Source organism: Rhinopithecus roxellana, chromosome 12, assembly GCF_007565055.1.
Source record: "Rhinopithecus roxellana isolate Shanxi Qingling chromosome 12, ASM756505v1, whole genome shotgun sequence".
Lineage (NCBI taxonomy): Eukaryota > Metazoa > Chordata > Mammalia > Primates > Cercopithecidae > Rhinopithecus > Rhinopithecus roxellana.
In genome coordinates, this window is record NC_044560.1 from 120,266,749 (window position 1) to 120,283,398 (window position 16,650).

The window sequence follows — 16,650 nt, forward strand, 5'->3', positions numbered from 1 at the left end:
CTATCTGGAGTGAATTCTTTTCTGGTGCCTAACAAGGTATGACTTGTCAGCAAAGGCTTTACCACATTCGGAACATTCATAAGGTTTTTGTCCAGTATGGGTTTTTTTATGCAAACTAAGGTTTAATTTCCGGTTGAAGGTTTTTCCACATTCACTACATCTGTAGGTCCTCTCTCCGCTGTGAGTCTTCTGATGGGTGTGAAGGTTTGACTTCTGAAGGAAGGCTTTTCCACATTTATTACACTCATAGGGCTTTTCCCCAGTATGGATTTTTTTATGTTGAATGAGGTTTTTCTTCTGGATGAAGGTATTTCCACATAGATCACACTCGTAAGCTCTCTTCCCAGTGTGAATTTTCTCATGATCGATGACATTGGATTTCTGGGAAAAGGCCTTCTCACATACGCTACATTTATAGGGTTTCTCTCCCGTGTGTGTTCTCTGGTGTTTCACAAGATCTGACTTGTAAATGAAAGCCCTTCCACAGTCCGGACACTGAAAGGGTTTTTGTCCAGTGTGAACTTTTTTATGTTGAAGGAGGGTTGAGTTCTGCCTGAAGGATTTCTCACATTCATGACACTGATAGGATTTCTCGGCATTATGAATTTTCTCATGATTAATGCAGGATGATTTCCAAGAAAAGGCTTTTCCACATGTCTTACATTGATAGGGTTTCTCTTTAGTATGCACTCTCTGATGTTGAAGGAGATTTGACTTCTGCTTGTAGGTGTTTCCACATTTCTCACATTTATAGGGCCTGGCCTCTGCATGCGTTTTCTGATGTTTATCAAGCTTCCACTTCTCCCCGAATGCTCTTCCACAGCGACGACATTCAAAGGATTTCTGACCAGCATGCCGCCTCAGATGACTCTGAAGGCGCGACTCTGAACCGAATGACTTTCTGCAGGCATCACATTTAAGCTGGTTTCCTACAAATTTGGATGGATTCTCACCAACTAATTTTCTGTATCCATTATCGTTGTGAGAATCATTTTGTACATAGCTTTTCAAATGTAAATTGTGGCTCAAATGCCTTTCAAACGGGTCACATTCGAGGAATCTGAGTCTGGAAGAAACATTATCTATGCCCAGTTCAAGTATTTTCTTAGATCCGGTACGTTCTACGGCTTTCTGCGTAGTCAGCATTTCCTTATTGATTGGTGGGAATCTGAGTCTGGAAGAAACATTATCTATGCCCAGTTCAAGTATTTTCTTAGATCCGGTACGTTCTACGGCTTTCTGCGTAGTCAGCATTTCCTTATTGATTGGTGGGACTTCTCTTGCGAGACTCTCTTTCACATCCTGGGGCTTCCAAATCTGTCCTCCAACGTCCCCGTTTTTTTCTAAAATGGAATACAAAAAAAAAAAATGTCGCGTGTAAAACGTTCCACTCACATGCTTGGAATAAAATGCCATAAACAATCTATTGTGGTGATCATTCTGGCTTCAAACCTAACGTCTATGAGAAACCAAAGTTAATGTCAGCTCTGTTAGAGTTCTAGGTGAACTAATGTTACATGAAGCTATCACGTGTCTATCTGTAAAGGACTGAGCAACGTAGACCTAGTGCACGGGGACCAGGTGAGAGCCCAGGGATACCATGGAGAGGGAGATTAAGAGAGTTTGTCAGGCCAGGCGTGGTGACTCACACCTGTAATCCCAGCACTTTGGGAGGCCAAGGCAAGTGGATCGCCTGAGGTCAAGAGTTCGAGACCAGCCTGACCAACATGGCGAAACCCCGTCTCTACTAAAAATACAAAAAATTAGCCAGGCGTGGTGGCACACGCCTGTAATCCCAGCTACTCAGGAGGCTGAGGCAGGAGAATCGTTTGAACCCGGGACGTGGAGATTGCAGTCACCTGAGACCACGCCACTGCACTCCAGCCTGGGCGACAGAGTGAGACTCGGTCTCAAGAAAGAAAAAAAAAAAAAAAGAAAGTTTGCCTGCAAAGGAAAACTCAGAGAAGAATGTAAAGAACATTTCTGAGTGGAGATAAAAATATCTGGAGATTTCTTCCAGCACTCGCAGGAAGTCACAGCCGGCTCTGCTTGCTGCCAAATGACTTCATCATTTAGAAGCACCAGATCGGCTTCTATGCAACACTGACACACAGTGCTCTCCTGGTCACCTACCTGGACGGCCATTTCTCAGCACTTCCTCTTCCACCAACCATGGCTCCTTTCCTTGCTCCAACCTCAAGATCACGTCGGGTTTGGTGGTTTCCACTCGTCCTGTGATGGAAGATACCTTGATGTTTGTGGATGTGTGAGTTGTTTGTGCGAGTGTGTGAGTGTATATGAGTGCTTGCGTATACATGTGTGAATATTTGTGAGTGTGAGCATTTGTATGTCAGTGTGCAGGTATGTGCCATTGGTTGCAGGGAGTTGTGTGGATGGACAGTTTGAGGGAATGCACACGAGCAGTCAAACTAAACAAAGAATGCTTTTTCTGGGCTGGGCATGGTGGCTCATGCCTGTAGTCCCAGCACTTTGGGAGGCGGAGACAGGAGAATTGCTTAAGCCCACGAATTGGAGACCAACATGTTACATGTTACATGCAGATAGCAAGAACCAGTCTCTACAAAACCAAAGCCATGTGTGGTGGTGCACGTGTGTGGTCTCAGCTATTCAGGAGGCTGGGGTGAGAGGATGGCTTGAGCCCAGGTCCCCCAAGTCAATGTTGCAGTGACGCCAGGCACAGTGGCTCGTGCCTGTAATCCCAGAACTTCGGGAGGCTGAGGCAGGCAGGTCATCTGAGGTCAGGAGTTTGATACTAGCCTGACCAACATGGAGAAACCCCGTCTGTGCAAAAAATACAAAAATTAGCCAGGCATGGTGGTGTGCGCCTGTAATCCTAGCTATTCGGGAGGCTAAGGCAGGAAAATCACTTGAACCTGGGAGGCAGAGGTTGCAGTGAGCAGAGATCACACCACTGCACTCCAGCCTGGGCGACAGGGCGAGACTCTGTCTCCAAAAATAAAATAAAATAAAAAATTACTAGTAAGCTATGATTGCACCACTGTACTCCAGCCTTGGTGACAGAGCCAGACCGTATTGGGAGAAAGGAAAGAAAGAGAGAGGAAGGGAGAGAGGGATGGAGGGAGGGAAGGTAAAACGAAGGAAGGAAGGAAGGAAGGGAAGGAGGGAGGGAGGGAGGGAGGGAGGGAGGGAGGGAAGGGGAAGGAAGAAAGGAAATGATTTTTCTTCTTGGAGGATAAAGCTTTTCCAAAAATCAAGACCAGGGGTAGGGTGATGGGTGGGGCATCCAGCCCACAAAACTTACAGAGACCCTCACTCATTCTCCGGGCACTTGCATGACCCTGAGGATGGGGGCTCCTTAAATGCAGGACTTGGTACATTTCACTTGCCCCACCCTAGTCCCAGCTCTACAAAAATATATGCAAAGTGAGGAGCACCTCTGTGCCAACCCTATTCGGCCAGCCATGGGGTGTCTGTGTGTTTCACACCTTAGGTTTTGAGTTCCCCTGCCCGGGAAACCGTCCTTACCCACAGAGACAAGATTGCTGTAATTCTCCAGCATCACATCCCTGTACAAGTTTCTCTGTTCGGGATTCAGCCGCTGCCACTCCCCCTTGGTGAAGTTCACAGTGACATCCTCGAAGGTCACTCCTCCCTGTAACAACAGATTCCCAATCGGTATAAAAATGCCACGGAATCCTGCGGCGGGGGATACAGAAACTTATTTCTGCTGAACCAAGCTTTCATCATGTCCATAATTCGCTCTACTCTGGACGAAAATAAATTGTGCCCAGAGGATCTTGCCAATGAGCCATAAACCTTAGACCTACTCACGACACTGCCATCGTTCCCTACCCTCTAGTCCCACCAATTTTACTTCCTGAATCTCAAACCCAGCCATTAGTTTCCATCTTCTCCACCATTCGTTAATCCACGTTGTCATCTTTTCCTTAGAGTAAGCCAGAGGCCGAGTATGGTGTCATATGATCATACCTGTCATCCCAACATTTTGGAAGGCCAAGGCAGGAGGATTGCTCGAGACCAGGAGTTTGAGGCTATCTGGGCAACATAGTAAAACCCCCATCTCAAAGAAAATTTTATTTTGGCCAGGTGTGGTGGCTCACACCTGTAATCCTTACACTTTGGGAAGCTGAGGAGAGTGATCACCTGAGGTCAGGAGTTTGAACTAGCCTGGCCAACATGAAGAAACCCCGTCTCCACTAAAAATACAAAAAAATTAGCCAGGCGTGGTGGGGTGCACCTGTAATCCCAGCTACTCAGGAGACCGAGGCAGAAGAATCGCTTGACACAGGAGAGGGAGGTTGCAGTGAGCCAAGATCACACCACTGCACTCCAGCCTGGGCGACAAGAGCGAAACTCCGTCTCAAAAAAAAAAAGAAAAGAAAATTTTATTTTTATTTTTTTTTCTATTTTTCTTTAAAATATTCTGCCTCTATTAGAAATTATTATTTTATTTTATTTTATTTTATTTTATTATTATTTTTTTTTTTGAGACGGAGTCTCGCTGTCACCCAGGCTGGAGTGCAGTGGCCGGATCTCAGCTCACTGTAAGCTCCGCCTCCCGGGTTCACGCCATTCTCCTGCCTCAGCCTCCCGAGCAGCTGGGACTACAGGCGCCCGCCACCTCGCCCGGCTAATTTTTTGTGTTTTTAGTAGAGACGGGGTTTCACCGTGTTAGCCAGGATGGTCTCGATCTCCTGACCTCGTGATCCGCCCGTCTCGGCCTCCCAAAGTGCTGGGATTACAGGCTTGAGCCACCGCGCCCGGCAGAAATTATTATTTTAATATAGGTTGGGCACAGTGGCTCACGCCTGTAATCCCAGCATTTTGGGAGGCCAAGTCAGGCAGATCACCCGAGGTCAAGAGTTCAAGACCAGCCTGACCAACATGATGAAACCCCATCTCTACTAAAAATACAAAAACTAGCCAGATGTGGTGGCTAGTAGAGACAGGGTTTCACCGTGTTAGCCAGGATGGTCTCAATTTCCTGACCTCGTGATCTGCCTGCCTCAGCCTCCCAAAGTGCTGGGATTACAGGCTTGAGCCACCGCGCCTGGCCACATTGTTACATTTCTTTCGTGCTATATAAACCCCTAGTTTTAGTGAGTCTGGGAGAAGGATTTGAGCCTGAGCTCCCATTCTTCTTAATCAGCTAGGGCAGCTGATTAAAGCTTCTTCCTTGGCAATACCTATTGTCTCAGTCATTACCTTTCTGTGCAGCCAGTAGCAAGACCTAGACCAAACCCCTGGTGTTTCTGTAACCAAGAATTTTTTTTTTTTTTTTTTTGAGACAGGGTCTCGCTCTGTCTCCCAGGCTGGAGTGCAGTGGCACGATCATGGCCCACTGCAGCCTCAACCTCCCAGGTTCAGGGATTTTCCCACTTTGTCCTCCAGTGTAGCTGAGCCTACAGGTGTATGCCACCACACCCAGCTAAGTTTTTGTAGAGATGGGATCTCACCATGTTGCCCAGGTTGGTTTCAAACTCCTGAACTCAAGCGATTCACCTGCCTCGGCCTCCCAAAATGCTGGATTACAGGTGTGAGCAACCGTGCCAGGCCTTGAGCTTTACTTGAAATGTTTTAGCTTTGATAGGAAAGGAGAAAGTAGAGTGTGTGTTACCTTTTAATAAAAGTATGGAAGGAAGGAGGAAAATATGCCAAAAGGTTAGCGGAGGTTAATTCTGAGCAACAGGAACATGGGTCATATGTTTGTTCATTATGAGCATTTAGATTTGTTTGAAAAACTCACCTGGAAATTGTTCATTTCCTGTTCTTTACCAATCAGTAAAGTCTTGGGAAAGCAGATCTGAGGGAAAATAGAAAAGAACCATGAAACAGCATAATTGCTTTGGAACTTGGGGATCACCCAGTGTAGAATGCTCCACACCCAGGCTAACTACATCTTCACTTATTAATTTATTTTTTAAAAAATAGAAGCAAATAGGCCGGGCGCGGTGGCTCAAGCCTGTAATCCCAGCACTTTGGGAGGCCGAGACGGGCGGATCATGAGGTCAGGAAATCGAGACCATCCTGGCTAACACGGTGAAACCCCGTCTCTACTAAAAAATACAAAAAACTAGCCGGGCGTGGTGGCGGGCGCCTGTAGTCCCAGCTACAGGAGAATGGCGTAAACCCGGGAGGCGGAGCTTGCAGTGAGCTGAGATCCGGCCACTGCACTCCAGCCTGGGCGACAGAGCAAGACTCCGTCTCAAAAAAAAAAAAAAAAAAAAAAAAAATAGAAGCAAATATTGGGCACATCAACTCATATCTGAAACTCCAGCACTTTGGGACACTGGGAGGATTGCTTGAGGCCAGGAGTTCAAGACAAGCCTGGGCTACGTATCAAGACCTCAAAAAAAAAGAGAGAGAGAGAGGAAGGAAGGGAGGGAGGGAGAGAAGGAAGGAAGGAAGGAAGGAAGGAAGGAAGGAAGGAAGGAAGGAAGGAAGGAAGGAAGGAAGGGAGGGAGGGAGGGAGGGAGGGAGGAAGGGAGGGAGGGAGGATTTTTTTAAAAAGACAAATTTATAACTTTAGGAATCAAAGGGAAGATATTATCAATTGATATAAGCAAGGGCTTCTCGACTTCTGGGCTATGGAATATTCAACCAGATTATTCTGTTGTGAGGTGCTATCCCGTTCACTGCAGGATGTCGAGCAGTAATCCTGGCCTACACCCACTAAATGCCAGTAGTAAACAGGCAAACACCCAGTTGTGACAATCAAAAATGTCTCCATAGCCAGGCGCGGTGGCTCACGCCTGTCATCCTAGCACTTTGGGAGGCCAAGGCAGGTGGATCACCTGAGGTCAGAAGTTCGAGATCAGCCTGGCCAATATGGAGAAACCCCGTCTTTGCTAAAAATACAAAAATTAGCTGTGTGTGATGGCACATGCCTGTGATCCCTGCTACTCGGGAGGCTGAGGCAGGAGAACCACCTGAACCTGGAAGGCAGAGGTTGCCATGAGCCAAGATTGCGTCACTGCACTTCAGGCTGGGCAACAAAGCAAGACTCCACCTCAAAAAAAAAAAAGTATTCTCCAGTAGTATGCAAAAGTAAAGCACAACTGTATTGTGGTATACAATAGAACCACACAAAATAATATAAATTAAGTTAATATTAAAATTATCAGCTAACACTGTAAAAATGCACAGAAAAAAGTAGAAGTCACAATATGATTATCGGAAAAAACAGACTTCAGTCACTTCTCTGTCTTTTGGCTAAGATCAAGTGTAGGAAGAAAAAATGCATGAGTTTTGTGTTTTTTAAGTACAACATAATGATAAAAGGTGAAATCCTTAAGGAAAATCTACCAGTTATACATGGCTTTGCCGCCAGATAATGGCAAAATGATAAAGCAGACACTATGAGAAATGAATGGAAAAACAGACAAACAACAGCAAAAAAAGATCTTAATCTGGCCAGGCACGGTGGCTCAAGCCTGTAATCCCAGCACTTTGGGAGGCCGAGACGGGCGAATCATGAGGTCAGGAGATCGAGACCATCCTGGCTAACACGGATGAAACCCCATCTCTACTAAAAAAAAAAAAAAAAATACAAAAAACTAGCCGGGCGAGGTGGTGGGCGCCGGTAGTCCCAGCTACTCAGGAGGCTGAGGCAGGAGAATGGCGTAAACCCGGGAAGCGGAGCTTGCAGTGAGCTGAGATCCGGCCACTGCACTCCAGCCCAGGCAACAGAGCGAGACTCCGTCTCAAAAAAAAAAAAAAAAAATCTTAATCTTTTCTGATCACTCCTAAAAGTGAGGCAAATAGAAACACTGAAAACTTAACAGTGACATAGATTTCACTGACACGCAGCAAAGTTTAACACCTTGAAATGTCCGTTCTCTCCCTTTTCAGCGTCTGGGGATTTTTCATAAACAAGCAAAAAACATAACGATAGTAGGTAGGAGCAGTTATTTGACTATTTAAATAACTGCCTCTGAATACAGGCAGTTATTTTAAATTTATACCTACAAAAGTTTTTGGAGGGCAAGGTGGTGAGGAGGCAGGACTATTTATCAATGAAATTGCTTAGAATTTCCAACATTAATAAGTTATATTATTAAAAGGCATCATACTGAGTACACAGTACACTGCTCAGGTGATGGGTGCGTGAAAATCTCAGAATTCACTACAAAAAAAACTCATCCATGTCACTAAAAACGACCTATACCCCAAAAACTATTGAAATAAAAAAAAACAGGGCTGGGCACAGTGGTTCGAACCTGTAATCCCAGTTGGATGGGAGGATTGGTTGAGCCTGGGAGTTTGAGATCAGCCTGGGCAACATAGTGAGACCCCATCTCTACAAAAAAAAAATTAATTTAAAATTTTAAAAACTTGTCACTGGGTGCGGTGGCTCACGCCTATAATCCCAGCACTTTGGGAGGCCAAGGTGGGCAGATCAACTGAGGTCAGAAGTTCAAGACCAGCCTAGCCAACATGATGAAATCCCATCTCTACTAAAAATACAAAAATTAGCCGGGTATGGTGGTGCCCGCATGTAATCCCAGCTACTCAGGAGGCTGAGGCAAGAGGATCACTTGAACCCGGGAGGCGGAGGTTGCAGTGAGCCAAGATCATGCCACTGCACTCTAGCCTGGGCGACAGAGCAAGACTCAAGCTAAAAAAAAAAAAAAAAAAAAAAAAAGCAAGCCTGTGCAAAGACGATGTAGCAAGCATCAGATCAGTTAGAGCACAGTGAGGAAGGCTGAGAGCAGAAACCGTGAATCCTGAAGCAGCTGTGGTCATGATGAATAACGCCGCAGTGAACACGGGATGCAGATAGTCCCTTCAGCTTTGCCATAAGTGGGATAGCTGGATCATTGGTAATTGTTTGCTAAAAGAGTAGATTTGGGCCAGGCGTGGTAGCTCACACCTATAATCCCAGCACTTTGGAAGGCCAACGTGGGAGGATCACTTGAGCCCAGGAGTTACTTTTTTTTTTTTTTAGACCAAGTCTTGCTCTGTCACCCAGGCTGGAGAGCAGTGGCATAGTCTCGGCTCACAGCAACCTCTGCCACCCGGGTTCAAGGGATTCCCCTGCCTCAGCCTCCTGTGTAGCTGGGATTACAGGCACGCACCACCATGCCCAACTCATTTTTGCATTTTTAGTAGAGACAGGGTTTCACCATGCTGTTCAGGCTTGTCTTAAACTCCTGACCTCAAGTGATCCACCCCCCTCAGCCTCCCAAAGTACTGGGATTATAGGCGTGAACCACCACACCCGGCCAAGCCCAGGAGTTTGAGACCAGCCTGTGCACATAGTGAAACCCCTGTCTCTGTTTAAATAATAAAGTTTTTATTTTTATTTTATGTTATTGAGGCAGGGTCTCATGCTGTCACCCAGGCTGGAGTGCAGTGGTGTGATCCCGGCTCCCAGCAGTTTAAAAATCTCCAGCTGAAGCAATCCTCCTACCTCGGCCTCCTGAATAGCTAAGACTATGGGCGCATGCTACCACATCAGCTAACTTTTTATTTTTTGTAGAGAAGGGATCTTGCTATGTCGCCCAAGCTGGTCTCAAACTCCTGGGCTCAAGCAGTCCTCCTCCCTCAGCCTCCCCAAATCCTGGGATTACATGCATGAGCCACCACACCCAGCCAGGAATAAAGTTTTAAATAAGTAAATATGTTTTAAAAAAGAGTAAACTTGCCGGGCACAACTTTAATGTTTATTAAAGTTTGAGGAACAAAAAACTATATATATTCTTTCAAATATATATATACTTTTATACATATATATAAAAAACAAAAAATATATATACTTTTAAAAAAGAGTAAATTGTAAATTGTAAATGGTTTCACCACAAAAAAGACTAATTAGCTTGATTTAATCATCCTCCAATGCAAACATGCATCAAAACATCACATTGTACCCCATAAATAAACACAATTATTATTTGTCAATAAAAAAAGTTTTCAGAGGTAGCTGTGGGCCACCAATAATGCTGAGGATTGGAGGACCACGAAAATAATTTTGGGTGTCCTGGGAGCATCACTTTTGAATATGACAATTAAAAAAAAAAAATCTAGGCCAGGGTGCGGTGGCTCACACCTGTAATCCCAGCACTTTGGGAGGCCGAGGCGAGTGGATCACCTGAGGTCAGGAGTTGGAAACCAGCCTGGCCAACATGGTGAAACCCCGTCTCTACTAAAAATACACAAAATTAGCTGGGCGTGGTGGTGTGCGCCTGTAATCCCAGCTACTTGGGAGGCTGAGGCAGGAGAATCACTTGGACCTGGGAGGTGGAGGTTGCAGTGAGCCGAGATCATGCCACTGCACTCCAGCCTGGGTGACAGAGCGAGACTCCATCTCAAAAACAAAACAAAAAATCTAATGTACCAATGTAAAACATCTGGCTTATTCCGCAAATAGGAGCGGTAGAAAAATGAAACTAAGTAAAAATGCAAAAAAAAAAAAAAAAAAAAAAAAAAAAAAAAGAAAGAAAGAAAGAAAGAAAACCCAGACATTTGGCTTTTTCAGGGAGAAACAAAATCAGCTTACCTCCACTGGAATCTGGCATAAATTAGCAAATTGATTGATTTCTGATGCCTGTGGTCTTTTCTTCTGAAAGGGACTGAAAATGAAAAGGCATGTGTAGCAGGACCAGCGGTAGACAAAACTCCTCAGACACCGGATTAAAGAAGGAAGAGTAATCCCAGCACTCTGGGAGGCCCAGACGGGTGGATCACGAGGTCAGGAGATCAAGACCATCCTGGCTAACCCGGTGAAACCCCGTCTCTACTAAAAAATACAAAAAACTAGCTGGGCGAGGTGGCGGGCGCCTGTAGTCCCAGCTACTTGGGAGGCTGAGACAGGAGAATGGCGGGAACCCGGGAGGCGGAGCTTGCAGTGAGCCGAGATCCGGCCACTGCACTCCAGCCTGGGCCACAGAGCGAGACTCCGTCTCAAAAAAAAAAAAAAAAAAAAAAAAAGAAGGAAGTGGTTTTTTATTCAGCCAGTGGGGGGACTCGGGCCAGCTTGAACGACGCGGATCCTGAGAGAGCTCCCGGTAGGCAATTGCCCCGGTGGAACGCAGAGCAGTGCGGAGCAGGCCCCCGTGGAGGATCCACACACGTATACTGAAAAGCTAGACGAACGACTAAAACTTAATGGGCCCCCTACCCGCTGTATTCCGAATAGTAATCCAGTCAAGAAACAACCCAAAACACTCACTTCCTCTCAAAAGCCCCACCTGGTCCTATCAGGCCACGTCGAAATTTCAATTCCCAATTCTTTCCTCGACTTCTCCAAGACCGAATGAACTCTCACAAAAATTGTGATTGTGAAAGCTTAATTTTCCAATCTGCCCAATCTGTTTCCAATGGAAATTTTTTTAAGTTCCTACAAGTAAAAATTTTTTATCTTAACTTTGAAATAGAAAGCATGGGAAACATTATCCAAATGTCACAGAGGATGAAAATACAGTAAAACAACAAAAAATTGCCTGGGCACGGTGGCTCATGCCTGTAATCCCAGCACTTTGGGAGGACAGGAGTTCAAGACCAGCCTGGCCAACATTGGGAAACCCTGTCTCTACTAAAAATGCAAAAATTAGCTGGTCATGTTGGCACGTGCCAGTAATCCCAGCTACTTGGGAGGCTGAGGCAGGAGAATCGCTTGAACCCGGGAGACGGAGGCTACAGTGAACCAAGATTGTGCCACTGCACTCCAGCCCAGGCAACAGAGCGAGACTCCGTTTCAAACAAAAAAGAAAGGAAAAGAAAAAAGAAATAGGGCCAACGGAGGTGGAATAATGTCTTAAAGCGCTCTCCACCCAACAGAAAGTATTCAGGCTGCAATCTCCAACCGGCAAAATCTCTTCAGTGGTACTAACACTCTCAAAATGAGATCAACATGCCAATCCAGCCCCACCCTAGTCTGGGTGTTGAATTTAAACACAGGCTACCTGCCCTTGCCTGCAGACATGGATATGTTCCAAAATTGAGTGTCCAACTGAATTCTGAGAGATTAAACCAGACTTCATGGGACAGGATGCACCTGACTAGACCTCCTCCCAAGAGAAGAGGTACCCAAAGATCGTATTAGCAAATGACCCTTGGCAGTATGCAGTGGCTCAAGCCTGTAGTCCCAGCACTTTGGGAGGCTGAGGCAGGCAGATCACCTGGGGTCAGCAGTTCAAGACCAGCCTGGCCAACATGGTGAAATCCTGTCTCTACTAAAAATATAAAATTTAGCCAGGCATGGTGGTGCACACCTGTAGTCCCAGCTACTCAGCTACTCAAGAGGCTGAGGCCAGAGAATCGCTTGAACCCAAAATGTGGAGGTTGCAGTGAGCTGAGATCGTGCCACTGCACGCTAGCCTGGGCGACAGAGGGAGACTCCGTCTCAAAAAAAAAAAAAAAAAGAAAAGAAAAAAGAAAAAGAAAATGACCCAGCCAGCCCGGTGTTTCACACCTGAATCCCAGCCACCATGGTGGACTCCTGTAGTCCCAGATACTTGGGAGGCTGAGGTGGGAGGATCAATTGAGCCCAAGAGGTCAAGGATACAGTGAGCAAGGATCTTACCACTGCATTCCAGCCTGAGGGACAGAGCAAGCCTGAGGGTGAACTGAAAGGGGTGGAGTGATTTACATCTTTTTGTTTTTTGCTGAGCCACTGCACTGGCCTTTTTTATTTTTTATTTTTTTAGAGACAGGGTCTCACTATGTTGCCCAGGCTGGTCTCAAACTCTTGGCCCCAAGTGATCCTCCCATCTCAGCCTCCCAAAATGCTGGTATTACAGGCATGAGCCACTGCAGTTGGCTCAAAACAGATTTTCAATGTAGATGAAAAAGCCTTCTATTACAAGGAGATTCCATCTAGGATTTTTTTTTTTTTTTTTTTTTTTTTTGAGACAGAATCTCTCTCTATCGCCCAGGCTGGAGTGCAGTGGCCGGATCTCAGCTCACTGCAAGCTCCGCCTCCCGGGTTTACGCCATTCTCCTGCCTCAGCCTCCCGAGTAGCTGGGACTACAGGCGCCTGCCACCTCGCCCAGCTAGTTTTTTGTATTTTTTAGTAGAGACGGGGTTTCACGGTGTTAGCCAGGATGGTCTTGATCTCCTGACCTCGTGATCCACCCGTCTCGGCCTCCCAAAGTGCTGGGATTACAGGCTTGAGCCACCGCGCCCGGCCCCATCTAGGATTTTTATAGGTAGAGAGAAGTCAATGCCTGGCCTCAAAGCTTCCAAGGACAGGATGATTCTTTTACATGAAATTAATGCAGCTGGTGACTGAGTTTAATCCAATGCTCACTTACCATTTAAAAGATTTTAAAGTCTCTAAGAATTGCGCTGGCCGAGTGCGGTGGCTCACGCCTCTAATCCCAGCAATTTGGGAGGCCAAGGCTGGCAGATCACTTGAGGTCAGGAGTTCCAGGCCAGCCTGGCCAACATGGTGAAACCCCATCTCTACTAAAAATACAAAAAAAATTAGCCAAGCATGGTGGCCTATGCCTGTAGGCCCAGATACTCAGGAGACTGAGGCAAGAGAATCACTTGACCCTGGGAGGTGGAGGCTGCAGTGAGCCAAGATCAAGATCACACCACTGCATTCCAGCCTGGGTGACAGAGTGAGACTGTGTCTCAAAAAAACAAACAAAGAAAAGAATTATGTTAAATCTACTCTATCTGTGCTCTGTAAATGGAACAACAAAGCCTGGGTGATAGCACATTTGTTTACAGTATGATTTTGAACATTTTAAGTCCACTGTTGAGAACTACTTCTCAGACCAAAAAAAAAAAAAAAAAAGATTCCCTTCAAAGCATTACTGCTCTTCAGATCCCAGATGTTCAGCCAGCAAACACAATAAATAAGTAAGTAAGTAAATAAATAAATAAATAAATAACAAAAATATGTTACTGCTCATCAAACCTAAACACAAAAATAGAAAAATAAGAAAAAAGCAAAAGACCACACAAACACAAAATATCATTACTCTTTGAAAATGTATCGGCCAGGTAATCCCAGGACTTTGGGAGGCCGAGGGAGGAGAATCACGAGGTCAATCTTTTTTAAATTAAAGACCTCATTGAGGCAGGCAGATCACGAGGTCATGAGATGGAGACCATCCTACCTAACATGGTGAAACCTCCTCTCTACTAAAAATATAAAAATTAGCTGGGCAAGGTGGCGGGCACCTGTAGTCCCAGCTACCTGGGAGGCTGAGGCAGGAGAATGGTGTGAACCCGGGAGGTGGAGCTTGCAGTGAGCCAAGATTGTGCCACTGTACTCCAGCCTGGGCAACAGTGCGAGACTCTGTCTCAAAAAGAAGAAAAAGAAAAAGACCAGCTTCTGTGAAAATATTAAAATTAAAAAAAAAAAAAAAACACTTGAACAGATGAGAAATTGCTTCTACAGATAAGCAAATAAAGTGTTTTTTTAAAGGTACTCAAATGTGTCGATTTTGTTGTTTCTCTATGTGCATATTTGCTACTGAAAATTGCAAAAGCAGTACATCACAGCTTCTTCATTGCAGTTCAAACTTTTGAAAACCAGAAAATCTATTATGCTCTAGCCAAACTACCCATGTTTTTTTCTTTTTTTATTTTCCTTTTTTTTTTTTTTTTTTGACAGAATCTCGCTCTGTCACCCAGGCTGGAGTACAATGGCGTGATCTTGGCTCACTGCAAGCTCTGTCTCCCGGGTTCAAGTGATTCTCCTGCCTCAGCCGCCCAAGTAGCTGGGATTAATGACGTATGCCAACATGCCCGGCTAATCTTTTGTATTTTTAGTAGAGATGGGGTTTCACCATGTTGGCCAGGCTGGTCTCAAACTCCTCAGATGATCCAGACCTCAGATGATCCAAGCGCCTCGGCCTCCCAAAGTGCTGGGATTACAGGTGTGAGCCACAGCATTGGCCTCCAATGTTTTCTTCACATTCTTTCCCTGTAAGTCACTTTCCTTCAAAGTCTTTTTTTTTTTTTTTTTTTTTTTTTGAGACAAGGTTTCTCTTTTTCACCCAGGCTGGAGTGCATTGGTGCAATCACGGCTCACTGCAACCTCGACCTCCTGGATTCAAGCAATCCTCCCACCTCAGCTCCCAAGTAGTTGGGACCACAGGCATGTGCCACTTCACCTGGCAAATTTTTTTGAAAAATTTGTTTGTCGAGATGGAGTCTGGCCATGTTGCCCAGGCTGGTCTTGAACTCTTAGCCTCAAGCAATACTCCTGCCACAGCCTCCCCAAACTCTGGTATTACATGCATGAGTCACCATGCCTGGCCTACTTCAAATTCAAAAGTTTAACCCAACCTTCACCCCAGTGTCTTCACAAATGCTTAGCAAAGAAAATTCCTAAGACAATATTGATGCACGAAATTAAAAAAGCAGTGGCAGGGTTTGAGAGGATTGGCTCCACTTTTGAAAGAAGTTCTACTGTGGGTAAAATGCTATCAAACAACATCGCATGCTACAGAGAAATCTTCATGGAAGGAAGGGTCAGTTACTGCGGCAAATTTCATTGTTGTTTTTAAGAAATTGTTACAACCACTTTATTTTTTATTTTTTATTTTTTTTGAGACGGAGTCTGGCTCTGTCTCCCAGGCTGGAGTGCAGTGGCCGGATCTCAGCTCACTGCAAGCTCCGCCTCCCGGGTTTACGCCATTCTCCTGCCTCAGCCTCCCGAGTAGCTGGGACTACAGGGCCCGCCTCGTCGCCCGGCTAGTTTTTTTTTTTTGTATTTTAGTAGAGACGGGGTTTCACCGTGTTAGCCAGGATGGTCTTGATCTCCTGACCTCGTGATCCGCCCGTCTCGGCCTCCCAAAGTGCTGGGATACAGGCTTGAGCCACCGCGCCCGGCCACAACCACTTTAATATTTAGCAGCCACAGGCTGGAGTTGCAGTGGCCAGATCTCAGCTCACTGCAAGCTCCGCCTCCCGGGTTCACACCATTCTCCCTGCCTCAGCCTCTCCGAGTAGCTTGGAGACTACAGGCGCCCCGCCATCCTCGCCCGACTAGTTTTGTGTTTTTAGTAGAGACGGGGTTTAACCGTTGTTAGCAAGGATGGTCTCGATCTCCTGACCTCTTGATCCCGCCGGTCTCAGCCTCCCAAAGTGCTGGGATTACAGGCTTGAGCCACCGCGCCCGGCGATAATTAGTATTTTTAGCAATAAAGTATTTTTATATATTTTCTTTTTAAAAAACAATTGAGCTACAAATAAGGGCATCAAGCTTTTTTGTTTCTGTTTTGTTTTAGAGACGGGGTTTTGCCATGTTGTCCAGGCTGAGCTCAAGCAATCCACCTGCCTCAGCCTCCCAAAGTGCTGGGAGTACAGGCATGAGCCACGGCACCCAGCCGGCATGGGGTGTTTTAAACTTAAGGTATGTGCCTTGTTTCCTAGCCATAAGCCATTTCACACTTTATTAGACTACAGTGTAGTGTAAATGTAACTTAGTTTTTTAAGTAGAGACAGGATCTCCCTATATTGCCCAAGTTGACCTCACAACTCCTGCCCAGGTTGACCTCACAACTCAAGTGATCCTCCCACTTCCATGGCCTAAAGTACTGGGATTATAGGCATGAGCCACCACACCCAGCCAATGTAACTTTATATTCACAAGGAAACAAAACAATTTGTGTGACTCGCTTTATAGCAATATTTGCTTTATTGTGGTGATCTGGAACCCAATCCACAATGTCTTTGAGGTATGG

The 16,650-nt window shown here is 45.7% G+C and overlaps 1 protein-coding gene across 1 annotated transcript; it reads right to left on the minus strand.

The window, feature by feature from the left end:
• ZIM3 (zinc finger imprinted 3) lies at window positions 1-5,764 on the minus strand. The gene is made up of 5 exons (XM_010387022.2): window positions 5,750-5,764; window positions 3,508-3,634; window positions 2,134-2,232; window positions 1,178-1,343; window positions 1-1,012 (listed from the first exon to the last, which is right to left on the minus strand). Exons 1-5 carry the CDS (start codon window positions 5,762-5,764, stop codon window positions 1-3), a joined length of 1,419 nt encoding a protein of 472 aa, XP_010385324.1.
• Window positions 5,765-16,650: the final 10,886 nt, after the last annotated feature.

Bases quoted from the DNA above. Each gene is read 5' to 3' on its own strand.
- ZIM3 (XM_010387022.2), bottom strand. The intron at 2,233-3,507 runs GTAAGGACGGTT...CTTCCATCACAG, and splicing joins CAGCAATCTTGTCTCTGTGG to GACGAGTGGAAACCACCAAA. The intron at 1,344-2,133 runs GTAGGTGACCAG...ATTCCATTTTAG, and splicing joins GCTGAGAAATGGCCGTCCAG to AAAAAAACGGGGACGTTGGA.